Below are 16,951 nucleotides of genomic sequence, written 5' to 3' on the forward strand. Positions count from 1 at the left end.
CGCCTTGGACCTGTAATAATACTGATCTAATTGCAAGTCCTAGTGCAGTGACACAAGATGCATTGATATAAGGTTCAGATGTCAAGTCTTGAACTGCGCCATGCTAAATGAACCCCCGTAATCAAAGTATTTTCACATGATGGATGTGACATGCCATGTGCACCCAGAGTTCATCATATTTTGATTTAGCCGTATTACACCATGTTGCAAAAAGTTGTATAATGATCAAAATCAAATTCCTGCCTAAGCAGTACGCAGCCATGAAGATATCTGAATCGATTTGCTTCCAATATTACAGAAGCCCGTGGCATTTGTGCAGTTGTAACACCTTCATATATGTGATCTACTACTGAAGAGTTACCTAATAAGTAATAAGTCCAATTCAATATGGAATTGGACAACTGTTTTGGTAATAAAGTATTTATCGTACAGATTTTGTAACCTTCAGCTGGTGTGACATGTTTGCAGTCTTTTCCGCATATAGAATAGCTGTTTCTTAAAACATCATCCTATGATCAGGGTCATGCAGTGGTGAGCATGGCTGCCTCGCCCTGGGTTCAATTCCCGGGGTGCTGTCTGTGTGGAGTCTGTATGTTCTCCCCGTATTTGCTTTGGTTTCCTCCAGGTGCTCCGGTTTCCTCCCGCACTCCAAAGACATGCTGGTGGGTTAAGTGGCTTCTGGGACAATTGGCCCTGGTGTGAGTGTGTGCGTGTCTGTTTGCCCAGCGATGGACTGGTGTCCTGTCCGGAGTGTACCCTGCCCACTGTTTGCTGGGATAGGCTCTGGCTCTCCCACAGCCCTGTATTGAATAAAGCTGTTAGAAAACTGATGAATGGGTGCATGGATATTAACATTTCTTAGTGATGAATGTTAAAATCAGGTTTAGGTTAGTAATGAATGTTGAGGTACAATAGCCAAGCCTTAATGGCTTAATGGTTTAAACAGTATGCCGTGACATGCAGCCCACTTTTAATTGAAGGCGTGGTAGTGATCATAAAATAGGCTCAAATGAACAGCTGTAAGTTGGCAATGCACACTGCATTTCTCTTGCAGTACTCTAAATGACCACCCTGTGTCACTAAAAGACTGTGTACCAGCTAAAAGCAGTTTGCTGTTTTTATGAAGTTACCATTATGTTATGTTGAATGTCACCTTGTTTCAATACAGCTAAAATATTATTAGCTTGAGGTAACTAAGTAATTCCCATCCGTCTAGTACCAAACTGAGTGCAAGCTGACAAGGGTGTTTTAACACCTCACAGCTACTCAACAAATATCAAAGACCTGTAGTAGTCATTTCCAGCTTGATTTTGTTACTCTCAAAGGTTTACATTGTTCTGAACACAAATATTCAAACAAACGGTTGTCAAGCTCTTATTTACTCTTATATACACACTGTCTTACTTTTATATAGAGTCTAAAATCTCGCAGAGGGGCTTTGTTTTTTTTTAATGATTTATATTCATCTTGACTTTTAAGCACCAATTTAGCATTTGTCTCAGATTACACCCTCAACTACTGAAACTTACGTAAAACAATTTAGCTAAGTTAAGATGTTGTATTTTTTTCTGCTTGCAGACTCTGAGGACCGAGAAAGCTTGGCCAAACATGGGATCACACATATCCTGTCCGTTTACAACAATGCCAAACCTGTGATGGAGGTAAGAATAAAGAGAGCTGGAATTAAAACTAAAACATTATATATTTTCACCTTAAATGTAGAGTAATTCGATGCCTGAAACTGTCAGGAAGAACATTTTACTTGTAAAACAATTTAGAATTTTCTCAATTAGTTTGAACAAAATATGTATGCTCTTATAAGTGTCATGTCTGTTATATTTTACTGTTATATTACACTGAGAAAGAAAGCAGCTGTTTTTATAAAGCTGAAAGTTGCACATTGAGACTTGAAAGGGTTTTAACAATGCGCTGTAAAAATACTCCCATTCAAGAGAAATGGGTGTCACACTGAGTCATTTTCTCATTTCTTGTTATTTCTTCTGGTTATTTAGTTAACAAGAATTTCTTACGTTATTTGATTTAAGATTTTATATCTATAGCAAGTAAAATCTGAGTCAAAAGGATAAGGAGCGGTTGTGTAAAGTTCTGTATGCTAAAGTTGTTGGAAATGGCACCCTTGAAGCAGAATATTTTTGTCAGGACTGACCAGAGAAACATTCAATAAAAGCTTAAAAAGAACATATCAGTCAAGTCATCAATACCACTGATTTTGATGAGTCAATAACATAAGAAAAAAATCATATTGTGGGGAATGATTTGTGTCCTCAACAGATGACATGTTTCTCTCAGATGTTTTGGATTTCTATTAGTAAAGATAAACTGTACCCACCCCCATGAGCATTCCTACTGTGTGCTAGCGTACTGCGTCATATAAAAAGAGTCGAGCTTTCAGACAGTTCCCGTTTTCAACAGCTACTGATAAAAGGCAACTGACCCTGTAGTACAGGGGGACGCTTTTCCAGCCCAGAGGTACAGCACGTGGACCTTAATTCAACTAATTAAGTGGCTTTAAATCACAGCTGTTGATTCTTCAAGTCTTAATCAGGTCTAATTGTAAGTTACCTCTTAAACAGGAAGGAACACAGTTCAGGAAGACTGGAGTTGCTCACCTGCTCCTTCAGTAGGTTTTTACAGTTGAGGATGTTTAGTTTTGAACACTAGGTGGTGCTAATTCCACACTGAGCTTGACATCAGGTTAATTGAGCACAGAAGCAGTCTTGCATGCTTAATTTCGTATGCTTTCATTTCTTGCTCTGTTCTTTTCTTAGGTTTTTATTGTTTGTGTCTCTTACAGGACATGACCTACCTTTGTATACAGGCAGCAGATTCTTCCAATCAAAACTTGTGAGTTATTTTATTGACTTCTAAAACAACACACTGGTCCACTTTAAAATAAAACTTTCCTTTTTTTATTTCATTTCTTAAATTGCACATTTAATTGCATACTCTATACATATAATTCATTGTCTTCCTGAATGGTAAAAAAAGCAGAACGTATCAAAAAGTTAAAATAAGTTAAAAAGTTAAAATTGCTTTGCAACAATTTTTTCAACAAGGTGTGAAAGTAAAAAATGTACAGGACTAGTGTGATGTAAAAACGCAAGTACGTTCTTTTTTATAATTTTTTTAGAAACATTTAGTTTGCATTAAGGCTGTGAACAAAGGACACTTATGCACTTTATGCAAAGCCAATTAACAGAGACCAGAACTGAGTCTGAGAGCAGTGATTGTTCTTGAGCTGCATGTGTGCAAGTATAAGCTTTTTGATCTGTGTGGTACCACAGTTAATACACAGGCTGCAGTCTTCTGCTCGAGCAGGTGTTCATCCGTTCATGGTTGTTCAAGTTCCGTTTGGGATGTGGACTTCACACAAGTGAGATGTGCACAAAAGGCAGGCAGAGAGAGTTGAGCAAACAGACGAAAGGGAGTACCTATATTGCTGTGTCAGGGAGAGCCCTTCAGGCAGGTTCCTGACAGCAGCCGCTACCTCTTTGGAATGGCTTAAATTTGCTGAATTTCCCATGCAGTATATTCCCAGCCATATAGCTGGTGGCACTGTTTATCAGAAACGCCAGTGCACACATGTTCTTCTGGAAGGGTTTGTCTTAATGGGGCCGTGTAGAAGTAACTTTGAACAGCAGTGGACGTCTGAAATCTGTTAAGAAGGGTGCGGTAACACTAGAGGCAGTCTTTGAGCCTGATATAGCTGGAATGGTCAGATTAAGCAGGAAAATAAAAATGCAGACAGAACAGGTCATGAGAGTAGTGCACAGAACTGGGTCATGAAAGGAGTATGGAGGCAGGCCTGAGGGATTTGTATTCTTTGAGGCAAGAGGGAGCCAGTTGACTTTTGAAGACCTGGAGCAGTATGGTCCTGTCCTGATGTCCAGTCAGAAGAGGCAGCGGAGAACTAGAAACATTCTATTGGTTCCCAGACTGTTCTGTGATTTTGGCAGTAAAGGAGCAAAAATTCCTGACTCCACGCAGGGTTCAGCTTCCTCTCCGTGTTGAGAGGTTGGCATCCTTTCTCTTGAGACACAAGCCAAACCCCGAGCCTAAAGGAAGTCTAGTGGTGTAAGCTCCTCTTCTTTCTCTGCTTCAGGAATCCAGAGCTCATTATTGTAAACTGTATTTGAAAGGAACAGTAAATCTGATCTACATTCTTTCACAATAGCAGATAGTCTTACAAGGCTGCTGTAATTTTATGCTTTTATGACAACTAACTATACGTGACAGTGACCCAAAATTTATAATCCCCTCTTTGTTAAAAATAAAATAACATTTTATTCAGTGCATAACACAGGGAGCTGGGAATCATTTAGAAAACACCATTCTTTTCTGAAACATAGCAAAGCCCTGTTTTTAATGTTCATAGGATTCCAGAGAATTGCCATTGCAATCAAAAAGGGGTTATACAAATAATTTTATAGGTAAACAATTTCAGTGAAAACTTCGCTGATGTTCTCGTTTAAGTGACTTTAGCTGAAACACTAACTTTGGTCTGAAGTCCCAGAAAGTTGACTGACATTTAATTTTATGCATACAAAACTATTAACACTGCCTCATATTAATTGCCCAGATATCAAAAAGGAAACCTAGAAAATATTATCCTAATATACAGTAGTTTTATAGTAGTTTTAGTCATGGGTAATCAAATAAATAAGTGCCTATATTCCAAAAATTGTCTTTAAAGCACTGCCTTTGTACATTATGCATAAAATGAGACAAAATATTACTTGAAGAAAAAGTACTTTGTACATTTAGCCTTCATTTGTCTATTTTCTCTATAATGTGTGAACACCTAACGCCAGGCAGATCTAAAGTTTAATATTTTCTCAAAATACAAGGCACTATCATATTACAGAAATTTTGTAGCTGGTGGTATGTATAGATGTAAATGAGTGTTTACACAATCCGTACAGCTGTTGCAAGTGATTCTGAATACAACAAAAAATAAGAAACTAATTACATAGTGTCACTAAGAATCTAGGCCCCCACTGTCTAGTTACAGACAGGCCATATTCTAGCCTCAGACAATGCTTTAAGGAAACTGTAGTGATTCATTTTTCTTTTTCTGGATGTTACCCACACCAGGTTACTTACAGATAGATGTACTGTATAGTTTTGATCAATTTCAGTGATTAGAGCAAGACAGAATAAGCAGTTGGCTATGGCAGGTGAGTAAGTAATGAGTAGTGCTTCATCGCTCCCACTTTTCTGAAAGTAATACAACATCTTAGTTTTACAGTCTGTGAGAGTCATACTGCAGCAGCACAGAAGGCTTTGAAGGTCATCCTGCTAAGATTTACAGTATAATATGTGATAAACTAAGGTGTGATTAAGTAAGTTGTAGGTTTTGTAGATATGACTGTTCTTGACATGAAAGTAAAATATCATATAGAGTACCGTTTTAACCCAAAGGATTTTTATTGCAGTTGTCACATGCAATGAATGTGATGTCTTCGTGGGTAGAGATTTCTGCAATCGGTGGAGTCCCGTACAAATTTTCTAGATTTCACTATTTGCATAGGGGAGCAATACCAGGGAGGAAATGATTGAGTTCCTTTGCTTTGGGTTGTGTTTTCAGAAGTCTGGTGTTTGCCCTGCTCTGTGTCGGGAGGCTCAAAGAGCAGCGCTACACCACTGGGCAGCTTTTCCCACCTACTTCCCCCACAGGGCTGTCAGCAGGGAGAATTTCATTTTATTCAAATCATGGGATCTAACTTCCCATCTGGTGGCGTGACAATATGGTGGTCTTACCTTCTATGAGAGAGAGACAATTATCCATAAGGCTTGTGTGGTCTCCCAGCGGATGTAACTGCTGGAGTTTCCTTCAGAAGAAAGAGGGCTTTTCGGATTTAATACTGATAGTAGTATCTGCCTTTGCTCTGTTGTATATTCTTGGTATGAGAATAACATAAGCAAGAAAGCAAATGATTCAAAAGATAGCTAGACCTTTTTTTACTATTGAAAATTCAATCAGGAATAGAGCTCAAATATTCATATATTTGATTTTTTTTTGCGTAAACTGTGCCAGATCTTCTCTGAAGTGGTTTGAGAAAGGACAGGGTTTTAAACTTTGACTTCCTATTGAAATAATTTAAATGTGTGATAAGATTAATTAAATTTAGATTATGTTTCTTGTTGCCATGACAATACAATAGGTACTTTTTGTGAAATTCAATGATCTCCTGTGTTTTGTATAAATATTTTTTTGCCTTATTAATTTTTGTTTAGGTTATTTTTTTTAAGTTGATTTTCTTCTTTTAATTAATGTAGTGCTCTCATTTTCTCTGGCCCTTTTACATTAAATCAGTCACTCTGATCAATAGCAAGATGATCAGTGTTACTTTTCTGATTTACACAGCAATTAAGCAACTGTATCAATTTAGCAATCTGCAGTACTGTATAGCAATACCATACAAGGGAGGATTTCTTTAAAAACTTTAACATTCTAAGCTGTAATAAAAGTGTTGCTGGAGTTAAAATAAATTTAAAGATTTTGCTTGCTTTACATATTCAGTTGTCTGGGCACCTAACATTTATTTGGTTTCATATCAGAAAACCTCTCACAGAAATGATTCAATATTAGTGTTTTTCTTGTCAAATGTATTGAAGAAAACTTGAGCTTTAAGGATCATTCATAGACATTTTTTGCTAATGAATGATGAGAAATCCATAAAGCAAAGATATTTTACGCACGATCTAGGTGAGTAGAGATGCATTTAAAAAACTGCAAGCAATGCCAAATAATTTCATTATATATTGTCTGTCGATCGCAGAACACCAACAATGGCATTGTTTAGTGAAGTTTTATACTTGTTCCTTAGATCTCATGAAATTTCAACCCCTGATTTGTGTATCACTGGACTTCACCGCTATGCTAAAATGGTTTAGTGATTAATCCAAAGTTAAACTTGTGCAATCAACATAATTGTTTTGTACAAGATGCACTTATGACATGAGGGATTTGTATATTTTATTTTTAAATTGTGGAACAGTGTTTTAGTTAGTAAAATTTGCTCTTTAATAAAATAAATATACAATATATATTAATTTTGGAGAAATTATTCCATGCTCATCTACCCAGGCTCTTTACAAGATGGGGTCCTTCAAAATATTGTAGTTTTTCTTCACAGAAAACAAAAAGAAACCTATTACATAGATGGACTGATTTTTAATTATACAGGTGAGTTTAGTATTGGTTCCACATTTGTGCCATAAGAAAATCTAGTTTAGGAAAATTATCCCTGACCTTGAGTGGCACAGTTGTTAGCACTGCTACCTTGCATTCAGGACCTAGGGTGCTGTCTGGAGCTTGTCTGTACTCCCTGTGTTCATGTGGGTTTCCTCCAGGTGCTCCAGTGTTCTCCCACAGTCCAAAGACATACTGGTACTATATGTTAGTTAGCTTATGGGAAAATTGGCTCTGATGTGAGTGCGTGTACGTGCATGTCTGGACAGAACAGGACTGTAGCATTTTACAGTCTGTACTTTGAGAATGACTGGCATTGATTTCGGACAAGAGGTTTGCTGTTCTTTTAATTGATTTGATTGCTCTTCTGAAGTTAAATTCTGCATAAGTAAACTCTGCAGTGGTTTTCTGTACACTGATTTTTAGTGTGTTGTGGTCTGGGGCTTTGATAATCTTGAGCTTTGCTGAGTAGAGAGAGCCTGAAGCTGTCAGAAGAGTTTGTCAGTTTTTGTGCGAGTAAAGGTTGGTGTCGCAGCTTGGTTTGCAAAGATGTTTTCATCAGACCAGCTGTGAGTAAACGCCGTGTACCCGCAGAGTTCGGTAATCACACAGAGATGACGACACGGAACACCACCTCCCAGTGTGTGGCAGAGGGCGTTCCCCCTCATCTAGTCCACAGGCAAGTCACACACTCGGCTTGTTTTGTTACCAAAGGTGAGATGTTTCTGTTTCCAAGATCATAATAAGATTCATTATCAGGGAAGAACACCAACAATGGCATTGTTTAGTGAGGTTTGTTACTTGTTCATTAGATCTCATGAACTTTTAACCCCTGACTTGTGTATCACTGGACTTTACCACTATGCTAAAAATGGTTTAGTGATTAATCCAAAGTTAAACTTGTGCAATCAACATAATTGTTTGAAAGTATCCATGTTAAGTGAAGACAATTCTGCCATTACAAATGTGTCTCATGGTAGTTGTAGGCAATGTTAAACATACAACATTTTTTCTTTTTAGCATAACATGCACATCACTGATCGGGACCCCCAATTATATCCGCTTGAATGGTACTGCCTGTTCTATTATGAAATTCACTGATTCTGTAGTAAATTAAAAGATTTATGTTTCTGCAAAAATAACCTCTGACAGGGCTCCTCCAACCTGATGACTAGGAAGTGAGGTGATGTCACACAAGCCCCCAGAGCAGTAGTTGTGTCCCTGTATCACTTCCTCTCCCTCGGCTTCGAGACGGCTCTTCTGGTGGTCCTCTGTGAAGGCACAGGCTGACAGCATCAACGCTTCGATCGCCCTGCCAGCTGAATCCCAGAGCAGAGTCAAGGGCAAACATTTTCATAAAAATGTTTTAAAAAGACTCATAAAGTAATTCATTTTTTGAGGGATGTCTCTGTCACACACTGTCCTCAGACCGTTAAAGACATTCGGAGCGTCACGGGAAGCTAAGACCCTCTTTTACAGATCAGTCGTTGAGAGTTTTGACCTTCTCCCTCTCTGTGTGGTAGAGTATAGCAACACTCCTGCCCAGGACTAGAAGCAGCTTGAGACAGTATTGTATATCGCCTCCAAAACTGTAGACCACCTCCCCCTTGTGGACCCCTCACTTTCGCTCTCTAGTCTGAAACACAAAGCTGTACAGATTCTCGCTGACTCTTCCCACCCTCGCCAGCCTCTCCGATTCCCTCCCTTCTGTCGCGACCAGGACCACTAGGTTCTGTAACGGCACCTACCTGGAGGCTGAGAGGTGCATGAACTCTGCACTTTACTTTTGACATTTTTCGCACAGCTCATTGGTATTCTATCAGACCCCACTGCTATTTATCTCACTGTTATTTATTTTGTGACTGATGTGTGTTTAGGGTGGTATTTGAATGCATTGGCTGATGGTGTATATTTTTATTGTATGCCTTTAATTGCATGAGCTCACCAAACCAAATTCCACGCAACCAGTTGTCATGGCAGCAAAGTGTTGACCTTGTCTTTGATTTGCAATCTGAAAAGTTTTGGATCATCTGCATTGGCATCTAATAGATTTTTTGTCAATCTCTCTGACCTACTGATTATTTGACAAGTGACTGTTTTAGATTATCAAAGCAAACCATCATTTCTATCTTACTTAACCTTTCATGTTTTCTTATGCATGCTGTGTGAAGCTCTGTCTTGCTTTTCTTTCTTAGACTACCCTCTAACCAAGTATATTAGGGAGACTGGCTTTCTCAATGTTGCTTCCAGGAAATGTACCAGACAACAAAGATACCATCACATTTTCACCTTTATTCCCCCACCAATACACTCTCTCCTGCTTCCTGACATTCAAAATCACCTAACTCTAAGGACTTTTATTTCCAGAAGCCTTATAAGCTGGAATAGTTGCTCTGCATATCAGTCTTAGTTGTTTAACCAGGCATCTATTTTTGAAACGAGACTGTGAAACGAGAAACATCGATGCAAAATAAGACAGATTTAGTTAGGCCTGAGTTTAGAACCTTTACTTGGAATTGGCCAGGAAATTGATGGTAGCCTCCCTTGTACTGGGAAAAGTGGCTTGTGTCTTGATTCTCCACAGCTGTCAATTGGACTTCAGTGTAATTTGTAACTGTATGAATTGAATGTTGATTCTGTGATGAACCAGCAACACGGAATTTCAAACAAATCCTATATGAATAACAACATGAAAGAAACAACAGAGCAGGAAACTCTCAAGATGACCTAAGCTGCTCTTTGAGATGATACAGCCTGCTTCTCTCTCTGCCCCCTTTTGCAATCTGAAAGGCTGCAGCCTGCAGAGGAAGGAAACTCTGCTCAACAACCAGCAGTGCATCAGGCTCCATTGACTATTTAAAACTGGTGTCACAATCAGAGGGGGGTTAAAAATAAAGACAACGGTCTGCCTTCTGGTTTCATCACTCTCCACTCTCACAGAGTTATACGCACTGTCAGCCTAAGGTCCTTCTCAGCATTGAGCACCTTCTGGCCAGGCAAAGACTGGTCACTTCAACCCTTTGGTATTAACAATATGGTTTTGAGCTTCTTACTTACTCTTACTGCTGTCAGACCTGTTTATTCTTATCAGGAGTAGTTGCTATACCATGCCTTTTTCCCCCAGCTTTGTAATCTACTGTGGTTTGTTTCAGCTAAAAATACAAGTCAAAAGCAAGAGTAGTCCAGCTGGGAAGATGAAATATATTATTCAGTTGTTTACATAATGTTATGTTTTGTCAGGCCAAATTTATTTTGGTTAGGTTTACACTGTGTGATCACAATACTCTTTCCAGAATATGTTAAAATGTATTGAAGAAACTTTCTTTATTTTTAAATAAAGTATTAAAAGAGTTAATGGTTCAAAACCATGAACTTATGGTATAGATGTTATTTTGTATTTTGCTCTTGATTTTCTTTGGCTGGAAACAGTTAAGAAATCTGTGTATTTGCCATGGCTATTCTTGTCTTAGTTACTGTCTGAGGACACACAAAATAATGGATTGATATAAGCAGTATATAAGTATTTTCTGGGCAGAGGAATATAAAAGGGCAACTAATAGATTTCTACCTGAACAATAAGTCATTACGTGTTTGTAAGCCTTATGCATACATCAAAGTATGTTTTTAACTATTGTGAATAAATTTAGATTGTGTAAATGTGCAGTGCTTTAAAAAATCCGATGCTGACTCTTGGCCCATTACTGTATGTTCCCTTGGATAAAACTCGGCCAAAAGTGACTCCTTCTCTGGCTTCCTTCCCCTTTTTGAGAGTGTTTGAGGCGTTTGTCCCAGCAGCACTGAAATCCACCGCCTATTACCTCTGTACAAGAGAATGTATTTACTTTAAAGTGTGAGTTGTAAAGTACTGCATATGCAGTGTCATGAAGCCTGTTCATTTTTTAAATTTAAACACTGTTAATGTTCATACTACATCTAAAGTAGCTTGTTGGATCTTTTGTTGCATAGTGTAGATGCTGTTTTTTCAGTTCTTTAAATCAGAATATTGTGGCTTCCTGGACTCTGTGTTGAGAATAACATGTTTTATTTTTTATACAAGAGACGTTCGAACTACATTTGCAAAAGATGTCATGTCTTCATGCTTCAGTGCACGATTTTGCGTTCATGTAGTGGTGCTCTCTGTGAAAGCTGCTGACTGGAGTAAAGCTGTGTTAGTTTTGTAGATAAAAGACCAAGCAAGCTGAAGCAGACTTTGATGAAGTACAGGATCAGTGACCATGATCTGGCCATAGACACTGGACAGCACAAGCAGACTCAGGCGCTCCTACCCAACTACACTGTAAGAAATACTGTCTGGATCAGAGAAACATTTATCCCAAAATTTATGAGTTTGATCTCAGAATTCCAATACTTGGCAGAATGGTGGATCTGGTATCTTCGTGCAAAAACATAGAAACAATTCAGTATTGCATGGACACCTCACACGAAGGACATGCCAGGGCCATTTACATACACACTACAGTATGTCACGAATTTCTGTGTTCTGGCTAAACAGGGGGACAGCCATGGGGAAGAAGCTGTTCAGATTCATTTTCCATTTTTGTATTTATTGTTTTAGCTTCTAGAATGAGAAGTCTGCACTTGTCTCTATCAACCATCATCTGCCAGGTGTTGCCCTGGTCTGCCTTTGCCCAGTCTTGAATTTTATCTGAATCTTTTTTTAAATTTCATTCACTGCCTGTACAGTGATTTGCTAACCATTCTATTTTGGTATCCCCTGAAAACTTGATTAGTTTCCCCAACTATTAACTAGTTTAATAGCTATTAACTTCTATCTAAAGAGATAATGCCCTTTTTTCTGTCTATGAAAGTGAAATCATTTTTCCATAACATCTTTCTGATGCTGATGTTATTTCTGTCCAAGTTTTCTATTGCTTCTTTTATACTGTATCAGAATCCACAGGACCTTTAGAAGAACTGAAATCTCCTCTTTCTGAAGCAGCATTTTGTTTTTTCCTACTATGAAATTAGATTCCTCAAACTTGTATTTTCTGAATTGTCTGGGTTTCTGGCAAGTGGTCTGATATTAAAACCATGTCCCTTTTCTTTGTCAGAAGTATAGACTTCTTCTTTAAAAGATGTGGTAACATCTTTTAAAGAAGAACTTATATCTGTGCCATAATCTATCTTTGATTCAAATGATAAACGCTGAGCCATTTTTCAGTTTTTATTATATATTGGTGATCTTTCTAAATGTCTCTTTGGTACTGGAGTTTCCACAAATAAGACAAGCCTTGACCAGTCAGGTCGACGGGATCTGGTGACCATGGTCTGTAGAAGGTCCAGCTACAGCTGCAGTGTCACACAAATTAAAGTGTTAACAGTGTTAAGATTTGCAGTGTTAGTTTGTGGATGTTTCTTTTAACATGATCTACAAATACTCCACCCAGTCACTAGGGGAGCTGCTAGAAGTATCAGAACCAAGGTTGCTGAGATAGCTCTTAAACCTTCAGTAACATTCTTGGTGTGTGTTTTGAAGAGGTCACATCAACAGTATTTCTGGTTAAGCAGAAGTTCTCACCAAAGTTCCATTCAAAAGCACGGGGAAGGCAAACCTGATCCTAAACTGCTGCTTCTCTAGTTTTTGTTTCTTCTCAAACCCTAATGATTTAATTGAACAATTAACTACATTAGAAATCAAATCAGCTGTGTTTTCTGGGTCTTAATTGGGAGGTCTTAATTAATCCTAATCCTAATCCTAACCCTAACCCTAACCCTAATTGGGAGGTCTAAATTAAAAGGTCCCCTTAACTTTAGTAGGAACCTGGCACTTGAGGCATTCAAATAAAATCAATATTGTCTATAGCATGTGTAAATCAGAAGTTAAAATGTCTTCAGGGAAGCCTTGGTAGTTACGTAAATGACCATATCCCAAAACCTATTTAAGATTATAGTGAATTGTTACCTCGGTTCCATCTTACACAGGTGAAACATGGGTGAGTTACAATAAAAGTTGAGATGGACTTGGTAACATCAGCTTTATTTCACACAGATTACAAAAGTCATTGTCTGTAGTCAAGATTACAAGCAAACCATGTTTATTGGGAGTTTTGTGGGATTTGCTATATTGATTTCTAGCTTGTGATGACAGTACCCCATATACAGTAGATCATTTACAAATTCAAGTTTATATTTAAGTATGAGGGCATTAGAGTTGGTATAAACATGACATCCTGTAGTAGATGGGGCATTTTTGTAACTTGTTTTTTATGAACATGCACAGAATACATGAGGGCTAACAAAGATAGAAGTGTATGCACTTATTTTTAGCTAGGCTAAAATGGTCACTATCAGCACTGTCTGCTTCAGCAAAGAAAACTGTTTCATGAAAGAAAGTTCAAAAGGGTGCAACAGGACTGTTTCAAGTCATGAGAATGTGAGAACAGCAACACAAAGTAAATTCAGTAACGTCTGGGTTTCAGCTAAATAATTAAGAACTCTTAACAGCAGTGTAGTCTGGGTGATCAGAACTGAGAAGTCTTGTTCCAGGGGAATTTAATATCACGTACATTCTCCACAAAATGTGTGAATAGCTGGAAACACTCCAGTCATGGCAGTTTCTGTGTCTGAGCCCTCCTGTCGTTCAGGTGCAAAAGCTGCAATGCAACCTTCTGGAGAGAAGCAGAAGGGAAAATCTCGATATCCGCTCCCGCCTTCTTCGGTTCATCATAAACTGATACATGTGTCATTTAACAACGGTTGATTGAGGTCCGGTTGAAGTTCAAAACCAGCAGAGTTGCTGATCCTTCAGCACCAGAATTGAAAACCAATACTCTGAAGCTGCAGTGTTGATGCTAGTAGTTACCTGATAAGTCTTCTTGTCTGACCTATTATTGAACAGTTTTAATATTTTTGTACAGTTGTGTTGCCTTTACTGTGCGTGCTGGGTGTGATGTGTTTGATCTACAAGCTGTTCTGTGAAGAGATCTGCCCTTGATGAGTGTATTTAAACGAATAATTCATCCAATTTTGTTTTTCAGTGTAAATATTACTTTTGTTTTAGTGATATTTTAGTTAAGCACGTTAAGAAACCACAAATAATGACTGCATCTAGAAATTCTGCACACTGTAACAAAAGAAGTCCGGAAATCTCTGGCTGTGAAAGAGAAAAGTGCTGAAAGGACATCTTTAAAAAAAATTGTATCCCAGAACAAAAAAACATACATGCACCAATCTATTTTAACTGCAGTCTGGTGTTAAGTGCTTGAGCAATAATGACATTTTTTTTTTAAGAGCAACACTTTTAAAGCCATGTTTTTCTTCTGTTGTGCAATTTTTTTTCTAAGATTTCCCAATGGTACTTGAAGTTTAAATCATGATTGGTGAAGGGTGGAATGGATTCTTCAAACTGAGAGCACAATGCTTAAAAAACACAACTTGTTTTTAGTCGAAGTGTGATTGTCCATTTCTACTCACAGGAATGTTCTTTTGAAATGTTTTCCCCTGAATAATTTAATTAATTAAATTAATTTTAGATTCCAAGGCCATTTTAAAAATGTTACCCATAACGTGAACGTGTTGAATGTACTGTAATAAAGTACAAGTTAGCTGTTGTCAAATGCCGTGTCTTTCTATGTATTGTAGTGCAGGATTTCAACAGAACTGCCACATGATATTTATTGAATGAGAAAGTAATGCCTAGGTTTGCTCTTTCCAGTTTGGTAGAATATCTTCTTCTGCAACACCACCCAATAAATGTAAAATAGTTGAAGTTCAGAAGCAATGATGACAAAGGGGAAACAAGCACTTTCAAAGAATGGAATTGAGAATTGTGTGGTTATACAGTATGTGCTCCCTTCCCCTTGGTGCAGACTTAGATCTATTTTGAGTTTTTTTGTAAAGTACTTGTGCGACAGGTAAAATGAGACTGATGTGATGTCGACAGGTGTGTTCTTTCGGCTGTTGCATAGATCGAGTACAAGGACGTGATGCAGTTGTGTGTTCGTACTTTGGCCAAGTAAGCTACATTTATGTGGCACATTAAAAAAGCTGTTGTTTTACAAAGAGCTGTTAAATTATTCACCTGCGTGTCTTAATTGGAGTTCCAGTTAATATCAGCCCAGGCTCACCATGAACACACTTGAAGGAAGAGGTCCACGCACAGTGGACTGAGCACTGTTAAACACTCACATGACCTCACCGGTGATCAGGGATTCAGAAAAAGTCTGAGCATTACTGCAGTTTCACTAGAACTTGGGATTTTAACCTGTCAGTTTAGTAAAAAATCTGATGACATCAGTGGTGTCAAGTTCTCTTCCCAAATGTGTCATTAAAATTCATATTTAGTTGCTTCTTTTCAAGTGTGAACAGGAAGTACTAGTATTTTTGGCAGGATTCCCAAGAGAGACATGAGGTTTTTTTTGTCACCTGGCAAATTTCAGGTTTCATTAACCTGACTTCCCTGGGATATTGTGTAAGCAGTCTGACTTATTGTGTAATTCTATGAGGGTTTTGAGGCAAAATTAAGTATAATTTTTTTTTTTTAGTTTCTAAACCAGATATTTAGATAAAGTATGGAAAATGGTTTTGAAGATGAGTTTCTAGAAAAATATTTAGTACATTTAGTACTTTGCAAATACAAACCATTTAACATCTATAGAAGAGGAATAAGGGCGGCATGGTGTTGCAGTGGTCAGCATTGCTGTATCATAGTGCTGGGGCCCTGGCTTCAGTTCTGGGCCTGTGGAGCTGTCTGTGTGGAGTTTGCATGTTCCCTCTGTGTTTGTGTGGGTTTCCTCCCACTGTCCAAAAACATGCTGGTAGGTGAATTTGCTTGCGGGAAAATTGGCCCTGGTGTGAGTGTGTGTGTGTGTGTCTGTCTGCCCTGGACTGCTGTCCCGTCCAAGGTGTACCCACCTTGACTCTGAAGTGGATGAAGCAATTAGGAATTGGATGGATGAAAAATGGGAAATAAATGTATTCTTCCATTGATCCCCAAATGTGAACTGTGGCTTTTAGACCTTTTTAGAAAGTTTGCTGTTTTTTTCTTTTTAATGCACTTCATTCCATTCATATCCTGAAACACGGGTGCCTTCCAAGCACAGACTGCACTGCTGTACTACTGTGGGATAACTTTCACTACAGTTCAAGTTCAGCTTCAGCAGGAGTTTAGGTCATGATGTTTTGTTTCCTCTATTTCAGGATCCAGCATTTCAAAGAATGCATAAGCTTTATCCATGAGTGCCGACTGAGTGGAGGTTCCTGTCTCGTTCACTGGTATGTATTTTGCCAGTCCTGGTGTGAAATATCTGTAATCACGCCTGGCTGTTCATTGAAATCTTTCAGGATCACGCGTGACACACAGATTCGGAAATACTTGAAACAGTAAATGCTGCAGCTGCTATTTTACACTTATCAGGAAAGTCTATTTTTGTCATTTCCCATGCCACTTTTTAATCGGGGAGACGTTGCTCTTATCGTTTTTCTTCCTAGAGATGAGAGGAAAAACATAAAATCTTAAAATGTGTTGTGGAGGATGTGAAAGGAGACGCAGTATGTGGAGAACCACAGCATTTCACTACACTTTGAGTCTCTATCGGTTAGCCTTTTTGAACTCGGCTGAAAATTTCACACAAACTTTGGAAGGCAAAAAAAACCCTGGGTATTGTTCAGAATTTACCAGCAGTGCAGAAAACATCCCATCTGTGATGTCATGGCCTTCTTGTTTATCAGTGTCTGAAAGGCCATTTAAAAGATTCCCGCGTGATTCTGACGGCC

General features: G+C 38.3%; 1 protein-coding gene across 1 annotated transcript in view; it reads left to right on the top strand.

The window, feature by feature from the left end:
• irf8 (interferon regulatory factor 8) overlaps nucleotides 1–16,951 on the top strand; it is a 54,497-nt gene that overhangs the window by 2,307 nt on the left and 35,239 nt on the right. Inside the window, exons 3-5 of the mRNA XM_088939059.1 lie at nucleotides 1,579–1,661; nucleotides 2,816–2,865; nucleotides 16,376–16,450. Of these exons, the coding sequence (XP_088795185.1) occupies nucleotides 1,579–1,661; nucleotides 2,816–2,865; nucleotides 16,376–16,450 (208 nt within the window). The remainder of the gene's footprint in view (nucleotides 1–1,578; nucleotides 1,662–2,815; nucleotides 2,866–16,375; nucleotides 16,451–16,951) is intronic.

This window comes from Atractosteus spatula, chromosome 21, assembly GCF_055471065.1.
Source record: "Atractosteus spatula isolate fAtrSpa1 chromosome 21, fAtrSpa1.hap1, whole genome shotgun sequence".
NCBI classification, from domain to species: domain Eukaryota; kingdom Metazoa; phylum Chordata; class Actinopteri; order Semionotiformes; family Lepisosteidae; genus Atractosteus; species Atractosteus spatula.